This window comes from Homalodisca vitripennis, chromosome 6 (assembly GCF_021130785.1).
Source record: "Homalodisca vitripennis isolate AUS2020 chromosome 6, UT_GWSS_2.1, whole genome shotgun sequence".
NCBI classification, from domain to species: domain Eukaryota; kingdom Metazoa; phylum Arthropoda; class Insecta; order Hemiptera; family Cicadellidae; genus Homalodisca; species Homalodisca vitripennis.
In genome coordinates, this window is record NC_060212.1 from 4,366,219 (window position 1) to 4,389,059 (window position 22,841).

The 22,841-nt window shown below is 33.9% G+C and overlaps 1 protein-coding gene across 1 annotated transcript; it reads left to right on the forward strand.

Moving 5' to 3' along the window:
* The first annotated feature begins 7,696 nt into the window (after window positions 1-7,696).
* On the forward strand, window positions 7,697-22,636 carry LOC124364081. Its single transcript, XM_046819262.1, has 2 exons — window positions 7,697-7,857; window positions 20,526-22,636. The coding sequence occupies exon 2, from the start codon at window positions 20,537-20,539 to the stop codon at window positions 21,962-21,964; it is 1,428 nt and encodes a 475-aa protein (XP_046675218.1). The 5' UTR covers window positions 7,697-7,857; window positions 20,526-20,536; the 3' UTR covers window positions 21,965-22,636.
* The last annotated feature ends 205 nt before the right edge of the window (window positions 22,637-22,841 follow it).

Genomic DNA, 22,841 nt, shown 5'->3' on the forward strand with positions numbered 1-22,841 from the left:
ATTCATAGTGATAGGGACCTAATAAGTGCTTGAGCCTAAATAATTTGTTAATTTATTTACTATGCAAGTTAAGTTTTTTATTTTTGCTCTAGTGCTTTCTAACTGATCCGTTCGGCGAACGGAAATTATTTATTCCGTGTACACACCTTGTCTTTATTTAGTGTAAGCGAGACGGTACAGACTTTGCAAATTCTGTTACCTCGAGTTTTGTGTTGCGTGCAAAATTGGGTGGCAACATTAATGATTTTCTTTTTATTGCTTAATTAATTATTTGCCTTAGAGTAGCGTGAACAGATTATAATTTAATTATTGTTATTTGGGAAATAATGTACGGTTATTTTTATTTGTAAATTATATAATTATTATTAGGCCTCCTGTCTTTTTCGCTTACTCGGAACATGCTTCCGCTTAACATATTGATGATGAATTATTTTAATTAGTAGGCTTAATAGGAATCGTTTATATGAAAGCATTACCAGTAGTTTATTTGTTAGTTTTTGTACAATAGCTACAAAAATATTATACCAAAACAGTTATGTTGGCAGCACAAGTTGATAATAAAAATTAACAATATAATATATGAGTGCATGAAAAGGTTCAATTACTAAATCACTATTAAGCTGTGTACAAATTAACTGTCTCTATTACAGAACTAGAAAGCATACAAATAGTATAATATTTAACTATATTAAACTTTAACATCGGTTAACACCTTAAGTTTGCTTATTTACGAATGAATTAAAATTATTATTAAATATATCCAATTCATTGTATTTTTTATGTAATAGAGAGGCCGGTCCCCCTTTAAAGCGATCCCCCTCATGGGTCACTGGCCTGTGCGAGGATCTTATCAAACAGTATTAAGGGGACAATCGATACAGTACAAGGTCGATGATACTGATAAAAAGTGCAAGGGTCACAAACAGGATTTGAATCTCTGCTGTCTCTAACTCAGATCCAAAGTTTAATGTCAGACCACTCGGCTATCGGCACTCTCATGGGTTGTTATACATTTTAAAAAATCCAATACCTTTAAAAATGAAAATTTGTAAAACTGCTCTGTCTGACAACGTGGTACACAAAACCAAGAAATCTCTAAGATTACTTCTTGGAACATACAGAAACATCTTTCCAACAAAAAAGCTAAGTTATGTAGAATGTTATGAATGAATAAAACAATGGATCTTGTTTGTAGATAAAGAATTTATCTTGAGATAGCTGTTGACAGTTTTTTATTTTAAAACTTTTAAAATACAAATATCTTAAAAGTATCGTTTTGAATTAGTTTCATAGAAGCAATGCTAATGTAATAAAGAAGGCCTCCAAATTATTGCACAATATTCCACCCTACTTCTCATGAGTGCATTTATAGTTTATTGATATAATGCATTGAATAGAAAAAACCATTTTGTTTCTAATGACTAAAACCTCCATCCATTTATGGGATCATTTAGGTGACTGTCGAACTTAAAAGCCGAGTCAAAAGTTACGCCAAGATCTTTAATGTGAGCCATTAATAGAGTATTCTGGTAGAGTAAAACATTATTCCCTGGTATATGTCATCGCAAAACATTTCTTTCCTTTTAAAAATAAGGTTTTATCTATTTACCAAAGTCTAAGAAGATTTAGCGTTTATTGCAGATCAGCAACGTCGTTATTGTCTCGAATTTATGTATATAGTTTGAAATCATCAGCATACAAAAGACAGACCGTGTTTCATAATTATGAAGATCAATAATGAATATTAGAATAACAATGATCCTAAATTGTATCCCTGAGGAGCACCTGAAGTGCTTACATAGCTTTTTGACATAATGTTAGAAACAATAACAAACCTACTGTGAAGTTTAAAATAAGTTTTAAGAAACTTGCCAAAACACCGTGGTCAGCTTTATAAAACTCCTTAGAAAAATCTTTATACACTACATCAACCCTACCAGCAATATGCAATTCAGATGCTATATCAAAAGAAATTTCCATTAGATTGGAGACTGTTGATTTACAAGAAAGAAAGCCATGCTGCTAAGGAGAAGGTAAGATATTACTTTTAAAAAAATATAATCCTAAAGAAGGGGTTCAAATATCTTAGCCAATGTATTTAATAATGCAATCGGATGGTAATGATCCATATCGAAATATTTCCTGGTATGAAGAAGGAACAACCTTAGCTCCCATCCATTTCTCGGGAAGAAAATACAGGTTGGTAAAGACAAATGGCACTAAGACACACATAATACCTCAGTGCAACCATTTACTACATATTTAGGAATACTGTCAGGTTCAGAAGATTTCTTTTTTAACACGCCGCTAGAACTGTAAACAAAATCCCTTAAATGTTTTCACTATATATGTTTTCAGTACACGTCTGAAAACGTATCGAAAATGTGATTAACTGGAACCACTTTGTCTTTGAACTTTATTTCAAACAGAGCACCACTCGAAATTAGAAGAAGAGCGTCTAGACTTTATAAAACTCCGGACAAATGTACAGTCTACATTATGCAAAACTCAATGTATCGTATATATTCTCGATAAGCCAAATGTGTATTTTCAGTTTGACACCTCTATGAGATTCTTAAACCAGCTGTCATGAAATTTTAAAAATTCCTTTTTAGCACATTTATTCTTTTCTTTATAGAAATATTACTTTGAAAACGAAAACTGATTTTTAATTTCAAAGAATAGCTACTTTTTAGGCAAAAATGGATTAAAAACGTTAATTGTTTTAAAGACCACATCCACTGCTCTATTTACGTTATCTACACTATAAACTTCATTCCACTTACATTATTTAAATTTATTAACAAGCTGCAATAATATGTTTTATCAAAACAGTAATATGTGTTAAGTATTGATTTATTGTTAATTAAATTATTAACAAGGAAGGTTTTTTAATATCGTCATTGTGAGATTCAAGATCGTGCATTGCCATAAAGTCATATAATTTTTCAACACAGTGCTTTCAAACAACATATTGCAGTTCAGTCCATTAATTTCGGGTAGATTAATACCACCTAGTATTACTAAACTATCAAACAAAGACATACTTTTAAAATCCTAAAAATAAAGATAATAGTCATCACAGAAAGTACGGTTACTGTTACGTATAAAATAAACAATGTTTACACAGACAGAAAGATACGTTTGAGTGAGGCAGCCAAATAGATTCAAGGTCGCGGGGAATCAGCTGATCGCCAACTGTCAGAGACAGCTCGCATACTTTTGTACTCGGCAGTCAACTGCTAGCGATACCCCTCCCCATCACTCTTCCCAGTTATAAGCGGAATTCTGTCTTGTCTAAATGCAACATAACGATCATCAAATAGTTCCCTATCATATATGCTTTCTGTCAACCACGTTTCTGTTATACCAATAATGTCGTACTGCTCGCTTGCGATGGTATTTTCGGGGCAAGCGAAAATATTCGCAACTTGCCAGATAGCCAGTCGAGCTGGGTTGAAAATTTCCAGGGTTCGAGAATTTCATACAACTATTATTTATTGTTAGGAGTCGAATCAGAGGGCCCTGCGGAAGAAATTGATACTTCCAAAATAATGTTGGGCTTACTTCATCACGTCAAGTCCAATAAAATTTTGAAGAAGTAAAAAATAAAAATAAACTTGCTCAGAAAAGAAAAATTCCTTGGTTTAGGTAAGTTATTGTTTAAGCGAGTTCGATTTTCGAAAACAAACTGTAATCCTAGTATTTTCAAAATTACACCAGTATACTGTATTGTTTATTAATACGTCGGTTAGTGAGGAATTACAAGTAAGCTGAGTAGTCTCCACTGATAACTTGGTCGGGGAGTCGTATACAGTAATTATTGTAAGAGCCCGGGTTAGGAATGATTAATCAGTTAAATAATGATGGTTAGTAGAAGCAAAATACAAAATTAAAGCAAAAAATAAATAGCAATGGCAAACAAAAGCAATATTCAAATAACACCAATAGCAAATATACAATCTTATAAATTAAAGATTAGCCATGCACCAATATCACAGTGGAACTACTATATACATAAACCAAGCACTAACCATTAACAAAAAATATTTCTACGGGATGCAAAAGCTAGATGAATTTATAGTATAAAAATAGACTAAGCTGTATTTATTCTGTAGGCAAGTGTATAGCTCCAAAATAAAATATCAAGTTTACTTTCTCAGGCAAATAATTTTGGAAAATAAAAACAAAATAATCACTTATAACACACCATGCAGAATTACCCTACCATATGCAAGCTAAGATAAAGGTAATGATTTAAACCATGCAATAGGGCTACTAAACTAAATTACTATAAATATCAGGGCTCTATGAATATCAAAAAAAAAATTGAACACTCACCCTATCTGCACAGTTTACCAGACAAATAAACTAAAATGTCGTTAAATAAATATTTTGATGGAGGTTATCGAGGTGAGGGTGGCAGGACGTTCGCAAAAATAAAAAGAAAGGATTGCGAGTCCCGAAATATATAAAGGAGGAAAATAAAGATAATCACTTACAAAAATATAAATAATTAATAAAATGAAAATTAGATTGAATTTCAATAAGAAAGAAAAATATTTCCGAGTAGATTAGAGATTCGCCAAGAAATGTGATATTAATCAGACAACAGAGTGATAGTCGAGAAAACTTTATACCTAATAATAAAATTTAAATCGATTGAACATAAGATTTAGTTTAAGAGGACGGGGTCGGTGGGAGGAAAGTATTTATAAAAGGAAGTCATGGGTAAGGATGCCAGTACTATCGCCGGAAAGAAAGCAGTGGTAAGGCGAGTCCCGACTGTTATAATTTTTTTTGGGTAGGAGATAATTGGTAGGGAAGTTCGTAAAGGAAACTCGGGATGAGGTGTCAGATCGATCGCCAGGAAAAGAAATGCGAGACCTGAAAAATTTAGAAAGGAAAATTTTAACACAGTATTTAAAATTTAGTCGAAATGACAAAAAACATAATCTGAGTAATTGGAATTAAAAATATAAGTTAAATTGAAGAAAAGAATAACTTTAGTAATTCAAGTTGGGAAAGTAATTAAAGTTTGAGTAAATTTAGAAAGTCAAATATATTCTATTTAAATTTATTGGTACCCTTAAATATCAAATAAATTATTAAGAGTATATTTAAAATCAAACAATTATCCTATCAAAATAAATCTATAACCATCAAACATAAATAATATGTTTCAGATCGATTAATTTTCATAAATGATAAATAAAATATTAAATTCTGTTTCACATAAAAATTTGGAAGAATTGTTGATGGCGGAGATAAACACTTTAGTAAGGAACAGGGTCGTTGTTCCTTACCTGGTGCTGGATATCGGCGGCGGGCGTCGAGTCGCGATGTACAGTCGTTCAGCGAGCGGGGTCGGGGGAAGGAGTCGAAGTCGTCGTGGTGAGCAGCGGTCGTCGGCGGTGTCGCGGTTACTGACTGTCTCTCTGTGTCTTCAATCGGCCGTCGTTATATAGGTTCGCGCGATCGCGGGGGTGGGGGAAGCCTTCTTTTCTCGCCGTGATCGGAGGGGAAGCGGCGATATCCGTGCGGGCACGGACCAGCCAGATAGCGTCTGACTCATCGTCAGTAAAATAATTATTTCGCTCCTTTTTATGATAATTATAAAACTCAAGTCGTTATTCGTAATTGTTAAAAAAATGTCTGTTCTAATTTTACAATTTTACTAATGAATATTTTAGATTTAAATTTAATTTTGTATGTTAAAAAAAGTAACATGTTACACGCTTAACACAAACTCAAATAATTAATGTGTTTCGGTACTGAAACCTCTAAAATTTCGATAGTAAATTATGATTCTATCAACAGGATTCGTTCTAATTTATGGTTAAAATCCAAATAAAAGTTATAACCAAAGTTGTACCGTCTGAAACATATTTACTTTAGTTTGACTTTAAGATACAACCGGAAATACCCTCACAACAGAAAGTAGTACTAAAAATATTGTCTAGAAAATACGTTATTTCAATTTTCGAGAATACCAATCTACTTGGTACTTAATACATAAAGTTTCAAATTCGAACAATGTACGAGAGTGTAATGTTTTGTTCTATCACTTTTTTGTTGAAGTAAACAAACCTTGTTGTTGGAAATTGAGAAATAGGTGCAATCAGATGAGGAATAATACTACAGTAATTAACATTGAAAATTTGTCGTAATGTGATGATTTCTTATTTTTTAATGAAGTAAACATTCCTTGTTGTTGAAATTTTTGAAACAGGCGCAATTAGATGAGGAATAATAACACAATAAATAATAACATTGAATTTTTTTCAAAACGTGCTGATTACATATTTATTATTTGGTCGACCATTATAATTATCTCCTCGTCCGTAACTGACAGTAAGAAGAAGGAATGCGTGTAGGAAGTGCCGGGCTGCGGTGCCAGTAACAGCTGTACGGCAACTGATAAGATAATTATTGATAAGCTCTAGGACCGTAAACCCAATATCCACAATAATTTTATTTACGTATTGGTTCCTCCTTCTTCCTGTAATTTCATTTATAACCTTCCATTGATTAGAAATGTCGTTGCCACAATGAATTAGTCTACTTGCCTAATAGTTGTTTTCCAGTAAATATTTGATTTTTAACTTTTTTACAATATATATATATATATATATATATATATAGTAATAATTCTTTAAAACATGTTCATAAGGTCTTTTTTATAAGTTTTTTCCCAGTGTTAATTTTACTTAAGAGTTTTTAGTTATCCATGGACTAATCCGTTTAGTTTCATTCAATTTTCCCTTTTCATTAATACAACTACATGAGATTACTATATGTGATCAAATTGTATGAAAATCATTAAAACTTATATTAACATCATCAGTTGATAAACAACCAGACCATTTTACTAAAGCTAATTTCTCCTTAACTAAATTATAATCAATTTTTAATTCACAACTTTCAATATATTTTGTTCTTAATTCACCACTTTCTCTATTTTCTTTACCTACTATTACAAGTCCTAATAGACTATAATCCTTTAAACCAATATCAAATCGGACAATTCCGAATACATATAAAACCCTATTTCTAATAAAAATATGGTCCATACAAGTTTGCGATTTTACAACACTTCTAGTACGTATATTTGAAAAGGATAAGAATCCGTTGTTAATCATTAAATTATTATAACCTATTACTTCTTGGTTATCTTTTATCAAATTAATTCACATCTCCGATGAATATTATAGATCCATTAATCACAGTAAGAAATCAGCCAACTCACTAATAACTGCTTGGGATATAATCGTACCGTTATCAAAATACAGTAATATCAATAAACATTATATTTTTATTTGTTGTTATAATGATATTATAATTCATTATTTACTTGAATTATTATCAATACCTAACAATAACATAATATTATATATCTCAGAAACTTAATAGTGCTAAGTAAAATTTATAAAAATAACATTCACAAATTACGCCCATAGCGTACAGAGCAAAATATTGTCATACAGCTATTATTCAATGCACTTCTACGATATTTATTTTTTCACTCCATAATTTCCGGCGGCATAGTTGGCAACTCTGAATCTTTGGAGTGAGTCATCCTCCGTACAGGCTCCGCCCCACTCCCACACACACACGACGCGGTCTTTTGTTCACGTTGTTGATGCAATAGGCAGTACTGTAGTAGGTGGGTTTCTTTGAGTAATATGTTCTTAGTGTTTGAAGAATTTCCACATTCACTTCACATTGCACTGCGGTTTGGTTATCTTTGTGATATTTGAGTGTAAAATTACTAAAGTATAACAAATAAGTGATCTTTCTCATCGGTGCTGTTGTCTTTTGTCATCTTTAAAGTCGGAGTTGAAATCTTCAAGTGCGGTATGTATAACTATAGATAGTACCACTTTATTAAATGTCAAATTCTATAAATCAATTGATTAGAGAAAACTCCACTTAGGTCGTTTTATTGTCACTCTCCCACATAACCTCACTCACACCAGCAGTTTGAAACCGGCCATAGATTCCATAGATAGAAGAGCAAATCCTCTGACACGAATCCTAACCTGGTTCATGAACTACTCCTGACCAAGTTCTTTAACTATCATTAACCTAGTTCCTGAACCAGTTCAGTTAACAAAACTAAATTAAATTAAACAAAATGAACAAATAAAAAAACAATTGGGTATGGTATGATAAGCGGACCCGGTTTTTTATATCGAAATTGGCAAACGATATTACTTACCTAATCATAACCACCGATATAATCAATCAATACTGATTAAATATTTTGAACAAATAACTTAAATAATCTATATCAACAGCTGTTAAAAACACTTTCAAATAATACATGTAAGGTAATATTTCAATTTTACATATAAGTAACATTTGTTTATTAAAAATGGCAGTCAATTTTAGAAAACCACAACATTGCTTTGAAAGATGATAAGATATGTTTTACGTGGCTTCAACATGTTGGACGAGTAGGGTACGATAAGCGGACCCGGTTTTTTATATTGAAGAATGTAATCATCATTACCTAATATTCGGATTTCAAATCCTGGACTATCAATCGGTATGAAGTATCTATAGTTCTCAATAACAGTCATGTGTTTTAAATTAAAATATGAATCTAGTATTTACAGTGATCAAACAAATTATTATAACTAAAATTAGGAAAACTGAAGACGACCATATTTGCTCCTCTCACAGTTACAGTTGTTTCTTTCCCACAAATTTCACATAATGGGTCTTTCCGCACGAGTCCAACATGTTGAAGTCATGAAAAACCTTTTTCCATATGTAAAATCGATGTATCTCTAAAAACAGACACGGCCTATGAATGAGGCTTATATTGTAGTATAGTAGATCTTAAATGTGTACAAAAACTTTTATCAAAATCGTCTTGTACGTTTTTGAGGTACAGCTATCAAGTAGGGTATGATACGCGGACCCAGTTTTTTATATTGAAATTGGCAAACAATATTACTTAATCATAACCATCGGTATAATCAATCGATACTGATTAATTATTTTGAACTATTAACAAATAATCTACATCAACAGCTGTAAACACTCTAAAATAATACACGTAGGATAATATTTCAATTTTATATAAGTAATTCTGATTATTAAAAATGGCATTCAATCTTATAAAACTACACGACGTTGCTTTTTCGTGGCTTCAACATGATGGACTCGTACCGAAAAATCCATTATGTGAAATTTGTGGGAAAGAAACAACTGTAACTGTGAGGGGAGTAAATATGGTCGTCTTTAGTTTTCGTTATTTCGGTTATAATAATTTGTTTGATCACTGTAAATATTAAATTCATATTTTAATTTAAAACATATGATTGTTATTGAGGACTATAGATACTTTTATATCGAGTGATAGTCTAGGATTTGAGATGTGAATATTAGGTATCAATGACTATATTCTTCGATATATAAAACCGGGTCCGTTTATCTTACCCTACCCAAACAATTAATAGAATCTACTTAACGGGCACTCTAAAACTAAAAACCCGCTTTTCATAAACAAACTGTACTTAATTTCACAGGCCTAATGAAGAAAAAAACAAATCTATAAATGACCGTAGGCCTACCTCAAGAAAGTTGCTGCAGATTTCGATAAAATATTCTATACACATTCAATACATTGTATACTGTGTTATATTACCTACCACATTTTTAGGCCTCACCTATTTTTGGTATATCAATTTTACATGTCATATACTGGGGGAAAAAATTGATGGCTGGGGTAAAGTACAATAAGCGTACCCGGTTTTTTATATCGAAGAATGTAATCATCCATACCTAATATTCGCATCTCAAATCTTAGCCTATCAATCGATATAAAAGTATTTATAGTCCTCAATAACAATCATATGTTTTAAATTAAAATATGGATATAATATTTTCAGTGATGAAAAAAATTATTATAGCCTAAGCAAAATTAGGAAAACTGAAGACGACCATATTTGCTCTTCTCACAGTTACACATGTTCTTTCCCACAAATTTCACTTAATGGATTTTTCTGTACGAGTCCAACAGGGTAGGGTACGATATGCGGACCTGGTTTTTTATATCGAAATTGGCAAATGATATTACTTAATTATAACCATCGATATAATCAATCGATACTGATTAATTATTTTTAACGATTATTTAATAATCTATATCGCTATAATAGCTATAAACACTTTAAAATAATACTCTTAATATAATATTTCAATTTTATATAAGTAACATTTGAGTATTAAAAATGACAGGTAATTTTAGAAAACTACGCGACATTGCTTTGGAAGATGATAAGACATGTTTTTCATGACTTCAACATGTTGGGCTCGTGCGGAAAAACCCATTATGTGAAATTTGTGGGAAAGAAACAACTGTAACTGTGAGAGGAGCAAATATGGTCGTCTTCAGTTTTCCTAATTTTAGTTATAATAATTTGTTTGATCACTGTAAATACTAGATTCATATTTTAATTTAAAACATATAATTGTTATTGAGAGCTATAGATACTTATACCGATTGATAGTCTAGGATTTGAAATGCGAATATTAGGTAATAATGATTACATTCTTCGATATAAAAAACCGGGTCCGCTTATTGTACCCTACTCATCCAACATGTTGAAGCTACGTAAAACATATCTTATCATCTTTCAAAGCAATGTTGTGTAGTTTTCTAAAATTGACTGCCATTTTTAATAATTAAATGTTACTTATATGTCAAATTGAAATATTACCTTACGTGTCAATATTTGAAAGTGTTTACAGCTGTTGATATGGATTATTTAAGTTATTTGTTCAAAATAATTATACAGTATTGTTTGATTATATCGGTGGTTATAATTAAGTAATATCGTTTGCCAATTTCGATATAAAAAATCGGGTCCGCGTATCATACCCTACTTGATAGCTGTACCTCAAAAATGTACGAGACTATTTTGATAAAAGTTTTTGTACACATTTAAGACACAGTCTACTATACTGCAATGTAAGCCTCATTCATAGGCTGTGTCTGTTTTTGGAGATACATCGATTTTACATATGGAATACTGGAAAAACATATGGATGGCCATACCTCTAAAACGTACTAGTTGATTTGATAAAACCCACATTCTTAGGCTCTGTCTATTTTTGGAGCCACAACGATTTTACAGGTTACGTGTTCTAAAATCTAATATATGGATGGATTTACCTCAGAAACGTACAAGCCAACGTTGATAAAACTTTCTATACGCACTCATTATATGGTCTACTATACTACAATATAAACCTCATTCTTAGGGTGCGCCTATTTTCGTTATTAAATTAATATATATTTTGTATGGTTTAAGTTGATGAACTAGGTTAGGATACAGTAAGGAACTAAGTCCGGGTACTCGTTCCTTTTATGGAATCTATGGCCAATTTCACGTTGGCACTCACACCAAGGTGGAGATCATGTGTGACGATACTTCCTACTTGTTAGCTATCTAGTGCACTTTCTAAATCCAGAATGTTTGTATTTGTAATTTTAAGCTAAGGATATATATATATATATATATTATATAATAATTGTTATAATTAATATTAAATAAGAGAATAAAATAAGATAAATATAAAATAAAGGAAACACAACAGTATTGTTTGTGGGTGTATATGTGATAATCAAGCTGAGTTCATTTATTTCACGTTATATGTACAGTATGTTTACGAATTTTCCAGGTGTTTGCCTTGGTATTTTAATTAAACGGTGGCATATTTTACTTACTCCACTCCCGCTTTAGACGTCATCTATTTATTTAACCATTTGTCTGATTTCAATTAAATTGTTTCTATGTAAATTCTTTAATTTACAACACATTTTATAGTTATGTGTAATAGTTAAGTTAACTGCCGGCCCAGCAAATACGGGTTTTCTGTTAATAACCTATTACTATCGACCTCCTGAACAAAACAATTAAAGGTTTCTATGGGCGGAAATGACAAATAACAAAAATATAGAACGTAAAATGAGGAGCTACTTTTCTTGTGGGGTGTAATATTTTGTTGTACGGGCATCATGTGGTCTTGTGATAATTGTAAGACAACCTCTTATTGGTTGCTGCTGACGTCATCCTTTACGCCATCTTTGGATGTGTAGAATAACTATAATTTTCAGATTGGGGAGGTTGGCCTTTTAAGAATAAAATTTCATATAAGTATGACATAAGAGCCTCTAGCCATCAGTGCTGGATGCGTCATACAATAAATATCTCTCGACGTTGTTTACCAGTAAAAAATTAAAGTTTAACTGGTATGTATATCTCACTTTTAGTGTGGTTAAAATAAAGTTAAAAATAATGCATACAAATTGAATCAAACTTTTAACAAACCAATTAATAGTGTTAAAAACTAACATAAATTTAATAAATAAGCAAAGCTAATGTAAACTATAACTTCGGACAGCAGTATAATAAGCGGCCACTAACACAATTGAATGGAATATCAATATCTATACTTTTGAATACAACATTTGAACGGACAGAAATATTGTAGAATATGTCTTTCTTCTTTATTTTAAGACAGTTTACAATATCAGGGAAATTATTAAATATCAGGGAGTGGCTTCTTCACTCGACATAGATTTCACAGTGTTATTCCAAAAGAGTAAATACTCCGGCGTTCAAATCGTACCAATCATTTTTACATTTAGTTCTTTGTATTTCGTAGTATATTTCAATAACCCTGGAACAATTGAATAAAAGGTAATGCGCATGCGCTAGACCAGGCCGTGACTGTTATTCACAATGTACGGCGCCACGTTGCCAATCCACGATAAGATGTGTGTGAACTAGACAAAGGGCTGGCGCGACATACAAAGCGAGGCTTTATCGGCGCGCGTGGCCTTGAGTGTGTGTATTGGCGTGAGGGCGGTGCGGTAGACTTATACACTCCGTCTCTGAACATTTCTTATGACTCATCGGCGACAGCCTCCTTATCGGAATCATATTGACGCTAATAACTTATCTCACTCTCTCAATCAATTTGTTTGGTGGTTGTGCTGGATGTAGTGGTTGGTTTGTTTTTACTGATATCTGGTGATTTAAAGTCGGAGAATAGTCAGTCTCGCGGAATCGTGAGTAACGTTTATAAATTTATGAAGGAAGAGGCAGACTGTTAACTTGATATTACGTTGTTCGTCAAAGAACTTCTGCAACAAGTACTGTAATCTGAACAAGTGTTGTCACTCAAAATAATTGCCTTAATAACAAGTGCCTTATAATTAACTAAATATTATTGATGTCGCTGTGAATTAAATAGTTAGTGAACCCAAATAATAGCAATAACGGACATACACTTGTCGTTTAATATGTTTTTCAGAATAACTTATTTGCTGTCGACACTAATCGGCACATTAAAGCCGGGAACCTCCTCAACAGTTACGATAGTTTCAGTTGCAGCCAGACAACGGTGGCAAAGAACCGTTACGCCGCAACTGTTCCACAAAACGACGGATCGCAACTGTGGAGAAGAAACAGTTCTATTCAGCGGTATACTTGCATATTCTCTCAACGTTGCTAGATTTGTTCGTTTGCAGAAACCGTCTACAAAGGATAGTAATGTTTCGAAACTGTTGAAGTTGAACTTAGCGTACTGCGTTAGTACTCAACGGGTGAAAACCAATTACAGTAGTGGGTAAATTAGTAACGGCAGTGCCATTAAAACAAAGTACCCCTAAATAAACAAAGCACGAAGAAATTGGCTAATCAATAGGTTTATTTTATAGTTTAACTTCTTGTCATAAAATGTTGTTTTCTATTAGTTTACGATGGTTTGCAAAATTAGTCACTGTTGTTAATAACATAGATGTTTTAAGTAATTCATATACCGGGTGTCCGCAATAACTGCCAAAAACTTACCATGTTATTCAATAGGCAAAAACAACTAAAATATTATCTTATTATTCAATAATCACTATACATCATTTGAGTTTTTGCCGACACATTCTTTTTTACGTCTCTAAACAGGGTGTCTCGTAAAAACTGCGCAAATTTTTACGATGTTATTCAATAGGCCAAAACAAATAATTTATAATACCATCGTGCTTAGTTGTCTGTCTGTCTCTCTTTTTTGTTGTTTTAATGAATATATTTATCTGTGTAACAGTTTGAGAAATTAAATTAAAAAGTCGTAGGTTTCTTTAGTTTATTTTACTAATTTGAATAAAGTACCAGAATGTTTGTATTTCAAAAGGGCTACCTTTTATGTACTTTTACAGTTTTTAAAACATCTGCTGACGTATATCGACATGACTGCTGTGCGTCAGTGAAAGTCGGACTAAAACAAGACGGTAGGGATGACGATGTGCTCCAAGTAACTCGATAAGATCTGACGCGCGATTTCCCGCCAAGCCACGTTAGCTGTGCCACTAAAGGGACCGGTGTTTTGTCCATTCTGTACACGACTGTAGGGATGACGATGTGCTTCCAAGTAACACGATAAGATCTGACGCGCGATTTCCCGCCAAGCCACGTTAGCTGTGCCACTAAAGGGACCGGTGTTTTGTCCATTCTGTACACGACTGTAGGGATGACGATGTGCTTCCAAGTAACACGATAAGATCTGACACGCTATTTCCCGTCATGCCACGTTAGCTGTGCCGCTGAAGAGACCGATGTTTCATCAATACATCGCGTGGAATAATACTATATCTTGGAACGCCTGTCTTTTGCGTTAACGTCCTGAGGTGCAAGATTATAGGCTTTTTAATGTCACAATTATTGGAAACAATGTATAGTATTTAGGGCTAACTGTAAAGCGTAACGTGATTCCTGGAGTTTTGCTGTTTTTTTTTTCTTTTTTTGCTACAAGATTGTAGTATGTCTACTCACTAGCATCTGCGAATGAATTGGTTTATCCATGTGACGTACCCACTTTTTATTTGGGTTTTTTTATTGCTGAGTCTCATCTGTTCAATATAACTTTTCTAAAGAAAAATTCGAGTCAAATCAAAATATTACTTTAGGAACTTACTTTTACATGAAGTTAAAGATGCTGTACCTATTCTTATTTACATTGTTATGTACGGTCATATGAATGTTGATCTAAAGACAAGTTTCTCTATAAAATTACTTTAAATTTGTATAATTCCTCGTAGAATGATGGAACAATTGTCTTCTATGTTTCCTGCCTTAACAGAAGATGTATTAAAGTCATGTGAGTACGACTAACTGCTAACATCTTCATATTTATTCACTATACTAAATTTTACTGTGACGACATTTTCAACTTAACGTATCGTAACTGACCCAGAGAGTCTCGGTCATGAAATGGGGTAAAGTATTCCAGGGGTCGGGAGAAGGTAGTTAGAATTGCGAAACCAAAGGCTCAAAGGAACTGGCAAACGCCCGATATCGGGCGTTTTAGTTGCATCCTAGATGGCAGCGCCCGATATCGGGCGTTTTAATACGTCTTTTATTTCTCAATATTACGTACTTAAAACACGATCAAAGAGTATCGGTATTGATACCAATCGAAAGAGGAAGGTTCAATTTATGTAAATAATACACTAATAAATAATTTATCGTTTCGTTACACGTCCATACGACTTATAATCTCTGACTGTATGTTTACATTCTCCCGCGTACCACGCTAGTTGCGCGCGCAGCGATGAGTCAACTGGTTCATTCGGCTATTGTTATTTCGTCAGCTGCATGGTGTCCTGTCTGGTTTATTGTTTGTTTGAGTTCTTTGTAATGATGGTTGTGTATATTACACAATAATAGTAAATTTTTTGTGCGTGTTTACGTAATGGATCGTAATTTCCGCGATCGTTCAAGTGACATTCGAGAACTAGTTGTACATTGATACCAATCGAAAGAGGAAGGTTCAATTTATGTAAATAATACAATAATAAATAATTTTTATCGTTTAGTTACACGTCCATACGTTTTGTAATCTCTAAACTGTTTGTTTACATTCTCCCGCGTACCGCGCTAGTTGCGCGCGCAGCGATGAGTCAACTGGTTCATTTGGCTATTGTTATTTCGTCACCTGCATGGTGTTCTGTCTGGTTTATTGTTTTTTTGAGGTCGTTGTAATGATGATTGTGTATATGACACAATAATAGTAAGTTTTTTGTGCGTGTTTACATAATGGATCGTAATTTCCGCGATCGTTCACGTGACATTCGAGAACTAGTTGTACATGAAATAAGCAATGATGAGGATTCCGATTTAGACATTCAATCAGAACATAATTAAAAAATATATAATAAAAAATTAAAAAATAGAAAATTAATATGAACTAATAGTTTACAAGATTGTACAAGTCCAAGTGAGCTTTGAAGTTCTTACTTTTGTTGGTAAGTAGCACTTTCGAATGTCAGTGTATGATTTTTGTATCGTTTACCACATGTAAAAATAAATACCTTATAAACTATGTGTTGTTTTATTTTTACTCAGAATTAAATGCTCTTCCTTTTGCATATTTTGGATTTTGCGTATCACTAACAACAACAATTGTACAAATCAAAATCTTTGAACTAACTTTTCTTTTTTCTAAAAAACATTTTTTTTCCTAAAGAGGTAGAGTAAGGGTATTTTTTTTGTTTTAATTATATTATGTGAAAAATGTTCCTTGAACAATGCTGAATAAAGAAATATATAATAAGTTATAGGTACTTTATAGAAAACATGCAATAATAAAATAAATATAAGGCAATGTATGAAATACTAAAACACTCTGCCACTGAGAGAAATATGACCGCCAGTTCCAGGGTTAAGAGCAGAGTCAACCTAAGTGGACTCAATACGAACGCTCGGTATCATCACAGCCCAGGCTCCAAGTAGGGTATGACGAGGAGTATGGACAATAGTAATTTGGAAACAAAAGCGTCGGAAAAGAGTCTAGCAAAAAGAATTAAGGTCCCGTACGATTTCTCTAGCGGGGACAGGAGAAAGAGACGCTCAGATATCTCTAGCGCAAGGCGAAAGGTTCCGCTTGGATTATTCTAGAGGCCGAGGTGATAGAGGCGCTTGGATTTCCTTATAGAAAGGGGGAGAATTAAGGACGGGGACAAATAAGGGTCGTTACGGTACATACTACATCAAATTCAATGAAAAAAAATTAAATTAAAATACTTTAAACCCGTGCCGTTTGTTGTTAGGGACATTTTGCGTAATCTTCATTATACCACTGACTTTCTAGATTTTATCCTTAGTCGATAGTCATAGTGATGTGATATGCCTGCATCCAACGTTCTGTACACCTTCAACACAAAAGGCACTGTGAAGAGCTGATAAGCCTAAAAAGTAAATAAGATTCTGTACCCGCAGGACACGTTATGTAGAAAACATTCAGTCTGAGGCACACAAAGTTGTTGATTTAGTTAGTTAAATATTACACTATAACTTATGGCCTTTTATTTCATATAAATAATACCATATTATTTCTTATTTTTCCACAGTTGTCTTTGAGTATTTATAAACCAGCCGGGCCCATTCATGACGTCGGAATTTTTATAATATAATCGTCTTAGTTTAGCACATATGAAATAAATCATTAGTTCTCGAAATATCAAAGCATTTCTTTCCTGGGATTTCAAAAGAGGCTATGAGCAAACATCATGAACATTTCTGGATTGATTTGAGCGGGTGGAGGATGCCTTTAACGCGTTTTTCGACTGTTTAACTCATTGCCTAAATTTGACTTGTCCATTCAAAAATTTTAAAGAACGTAATAAGAAAAAGAGTAATACCTGGATTACTCAGGGTATACTCGATTCAAGAGAAAGACTAAAATTGTATCATAAAATTTATGTTAAATTTGAAAATGAGGATTTCAAACGCTTTTTTCAAAATTTCAAAAGGATTACCGCAAAGCCATAAGAAACGCCAATGCACGAGATGTTGAAAACCAACTAAAACAATCCGATAATATTTCAAAAAGCGCCTGGAATATAATTAATCTAAACACAAAACAACAAAATACTTCAAAATTTTCAATTCCGAAACTTAAAATTAATAATAAAATTATTGATGATCCATTAAAAGTGGCAATTGCGTTTAATGATTTCTTTTCAACTATTGCTGGAACAGACAGTTCTTTGAATCAGAATATGGTCGACCCACATCACGCGTCCATCCTGCGTCCAAGTGCTCCTGGCCCCGAAACGCGCCGTCGCCTATCGCAACACCTCCGTCTGCCGGGAAAAGAAAGTTGATTTCTTTTCAACTGTTGCTGGAACAGACAGTTCTTTGAATCAGAATCAGAATCATGCGGGGGGTTATTGACTAAATCGGCCTCGTCCATGTTCCTTCGGCCTGTGAGTGAGGTGGAGGTGGCCCGTATCATGCAGGATCTCAAACCTAAGAGGTCTTGTGACATTAATGGAATGTCTATGTGGTTAATCAAAAAGTGCTTTAAGCATATTTTGACACCACTCACAAAATTAATCAATCTCTCGTTTGCACAGGGTGTCTTTCCGTCCGTACTGAAGATATCCACTGTGATTCCAGTTTACAAAAAAGATGATCCTTGCACCTCAAGCACCTATCGTCCAATTTCTATCCTCCCAGTTCTTAGCAAAGTTTTTGAAAAAGCTTTCCTCAATCAGCTTGAAAAATTCCATGACCGCTTCGAAGTTTCTCTGTCCTGAACAGTTTGGGTTTAGGAAAGACAAATCGACCATCGATGCCGTAACTGAACTTATTCATAATGTTGTCGATGGCCTGGAGAGAAGAGAACGTGTTATGAGCATATTTCTCGACCTCTCCAAAGCCTTTGACTGTGTGCATCATGCGACACTGCTCCACCAGTTATGGACTAGTGGTATTAGGGGTTTGCCGTACGATTGGCTCTCGTCGTATCTTAAAGATAGAGAACAATGCGTACGGATTGCGAATGCTCTGTCTAATAGGGTCAAAATGCCCTATGGTGTCCCTCAGGGATCAATATTAGGGCCAGTTCTCTTCCTTATTTATGTCAACAAGTTGAATACATCAATCCAGAATGGAAAATTGATTCAATATGCTGATGACAATACTCTGTATTAAATCGAAATAGAAAACTGATCTTGAAGTGAAATCATTTATCGATTTAAATTCATGCATCGAACATTTCTCAAGACTCAATCTGAAAACAAACAGCTCAAAATCAAACTCAATAAATTTTTGCCTTCGGCATCGACAGGCACAACAGTATCGTCCCGCGGTAATGATAGACGATGTTCTCTTGGAAGAGGCCGAATCCGTTAAGTTCCTTGGAATGTACCTTGATCGAGGACTGACATGGGACTTTCACATTGACAGCATGTGCTCCAAGGTTGCTTCTGGCATTTATGTTTTGCGTAACCTTGCAAAATTCTGTTCTATTGATGTATTAAAAACTGCCTACTTTGGCCTGATACATCCATATTTGTCTTACGGTTTGAGACTGTGGGGCAGCTGTTCTAAATACAAATTCGAAAGAGTATTTAGAGCTCAAAAGAAAGCTATCAGAATTATTTACAAATTGAATTTCAGAGAGTCGTGCAAAGATGCCTTCAGAGAGCTTGGATTGTTAACTTTACCCTGTCTCTATATTCTCGACGTCGTTCTATACTGTCGACTCAAATGCGAGTTGATCCAAGGCAGTGATGTCCACCAATACGAGACAAGAGGCAGGGACAACTTTCGGATTGTACAACATAGAACGAGTGCATTTGAACACTTGCCGTCCTAAGTTGGTGTGAAACTGATAAACCAGCTGCCTGAGGGAATAAAACATCTCATTGATTCTAAACTACAAGTATTCAAATCTCGATTAAAACACCTCCTGGTGTCAAAGGCGTTTTACTCCGTTGAAGAGTTCATGTTGAGTTGCTGGGATGAAAATTATTGAAAAATATTGAAATCAAGAATAAAATTAAACCCCCAGTTCTGTTATACAATTAAATAGCAATAACTGCAATGGAACTGTATATTATTATGAATGTACTTGACGCATGCATGCAATGTAATAATTGTTGACGCAATAAAGATTATTATTATCGATTTAGTAGGACTCGATGCAGAAGAAGCGGAGAGCGAGCGCTGGAGTACGGGCTTATCAGTTGCAGATAAGAGAACCGGTTTGCCCTTTGAACCTGATCTTAGATGAGGCGGAGAGCGGAACATGAAATAATGATCGGTTTATCGTAAGAATAGGAACAAAAAGATTAAGAATTGGAAAAATATTGCTTGTAACGAATAGGAAAAAATATAACGAATACAATTGTGTAAGATTTGCGTTGGGAATTAACGAGTTTAGCACCAAAAATTTAGTAAAATACGAAATTAAGAGCCGAACTGTACCATGTCTTACTCAAGATAAGTCATCCCCACCAGATGACTATAGTAAAGATATCAAATAGTAGTCTATAATTGTTGTTGTTAAACTTTACAAAGAGACTTTCAGAAAGTCCTCAGAGAATACTTTATAATATAAATCTGTATTTGCAGACATTGTTATGTTTCCTTTTAACAGTACAAAGAAACCTATACGTAACCCGTAAAATTTTCCGTAATATATAGAGAATTTATGATTTTCAGGAGAAACCGCAATGAACACACTCCCACTGGAAGTACTGGGTAAAATCATAGAGGACCTGACACCCGACGAGCTGGTAGCGTGTTCTGCCGTTAGTGTGGGCTGGAGGGATGCCTTCAACCAGGACAGTCTGTGGAGGCCACTCTGCAACGAGGACACAGCAGAGTACTTGGAGACTGCGGAGAGTAGAGTGGACCCTAGGTTTGAGTCTCCGGAGTCACAGGACAGCACGCTGAGTCCTGTCTGTCGCTGGCGGATGTGTTACATGCGTGAGATTCACCTGCGAAAAAACTGGAGGCGATGGAACTGTATCAAAGATGACATACCGGTCAAGGATTTTAATCTTAGTGATATGTATAACTTCGTTTCTAAAGACTTAGTCATCAACACACAACAAGATTTAAATAACAAAGTGGATGTTTCACTCTGGAACGTCAAAAGCGTTCCAGTAAGATTAGGAAACCCATTTAGTATCTCGTTCAATGGAGGTGATGTTATAATGGTCAATGAAAAGTTTTCAGTGATTGTGAAGACACATCACGTGGAAGTTTACAACTGTGAGTCATCCTGTGACTGCGAGTGGCCCATGAGGTATTTTTTCTTTGTTGGTGGGACTGAGACGTATCTATCTGGTGACAAAGACAAGATTTTGACTAACGATAATGTACACGAATGTATCAAATCTTATTATTTGACAGGAACATTTTTTGTTTATGTTACAACAAACAACAGTGATCTTCACATATGGGATCTCAATGTTGGTACAGAATTAAATCGAGTGAAGTTCCGAGACGAACTTGTTCCAGCTGTTGAAAGTATTTACAACATTATCAAATCCGAGAATGATTCAAAAGATTTTGTCCTAGTTCAGAGCTATGAAGCGAAAAACGTAGTTGCCAACGTATTCCGTGTCTACAGCCTGAATAGATTACAGTTCCTCCCTTTCCAAGTGCGTCATGACTTCCCTTACCAACGTGTTAGATGTATTTTATTGGACCAGTTTGTTACTGTTGCTAAAATATGGGGTTCTGTTCACATATACAATTATATGAAGTCTGAATTGATTGTGAAAGTGTCAACCACTTGTTCTGGCATTCTAGCGTTTGGAAGAAACATAGTGATTTGTGAAGAAGGGATAATGCATGCAAAGTTCGATTGTTGTACTTTAAAGGTAGCACCATATTCAATTATCGACTTAAGTAAAAGCATGTCGGATTATCAATTGGAGGATTACTTGTTGGATAAGGTATTCTGCAAAATTACAGGCAATATACTGCAGTTTTCGGAGGATGTAAAGACTTTTGTATCAGACGATGAAGTATGGTTTACAAGAGAAATGTTTTCGTTTGAAAGCTACAAAGTTAATGAATCTCATACCAAGTTACTTTTTAAATGTCTATGCCATAACCAGTATTTGCTTAAAATTATCACCTTTTGGTAATTTGTGGCGATAATTTTAAATACATTATAGCCATTCACTTTCATTTTCTATTGTTTTTACATATTTAAATGTAAACATTGCAACAGTATGCTCACTTTCAGGAATACTCAACTACGTATCTTTACATATGATGGTAAAACACTGGTAAACACATCATCCATTACATTTTAATACAGTCATTTTAATAATTTTAATTAGTCTGTATTTCTAATTTATGGGTCATATGTGACTTGGAGAACGTAGGAGGAAAAGGGATGTTCAATGCATCTCCAGGGGTGATCTGAGAGGTAGATCCAGGAAAGAACTAATTTTGTTCGCATTATCCCTCATCTTACGGGAATGGGAATCATCTGGAATGGAGACTCTTTAGAACCAGCTCCTACTATTCCAACGGTATACCTTTATATATAATAGTGATTTTAGACTATATCAGTGGATATTCTTTTACATGTGAATATACTCAATACTACAGTTTTTTGTTCTTTATAACAATTAATTTACTGAATTTTGTCATCCCGCGCCATATTAATTCGTTCACAATTTATCATCCAAGCAATGTTTTTATTTGATCTTTTATTGGAAATGTAACATAAAATGTACACATGTGTCTATTAATTTAGTTGATGTACTTCTTAATCATGTCAATAAATATTTGTGTGTTATGTTCCTTGATTTCTTTGAAAATAGTTTTTATTATTTTACCGTTTTGTCTCTGTATCATCATGTTTAATCTTTGTTCTATCTACAGATAATTGTTTTTGGTTTATATATCTGGAATGGAGACTCTTTAGAACCAGCTCCTGACTATTCCAACGATATACTTATATAATAGTGATTTTAGATTATAACAGTGGATATTCCTTTATACATGAATATA

Coding starts and splice junctions, on each gene's coding strand:
- LOC124364081 (XM_046819262.1), top strand. CDS start 20,537: ATGAACACACTCCCACTGGAAGTACTGGGTAAAATCATAGAGGACCTG.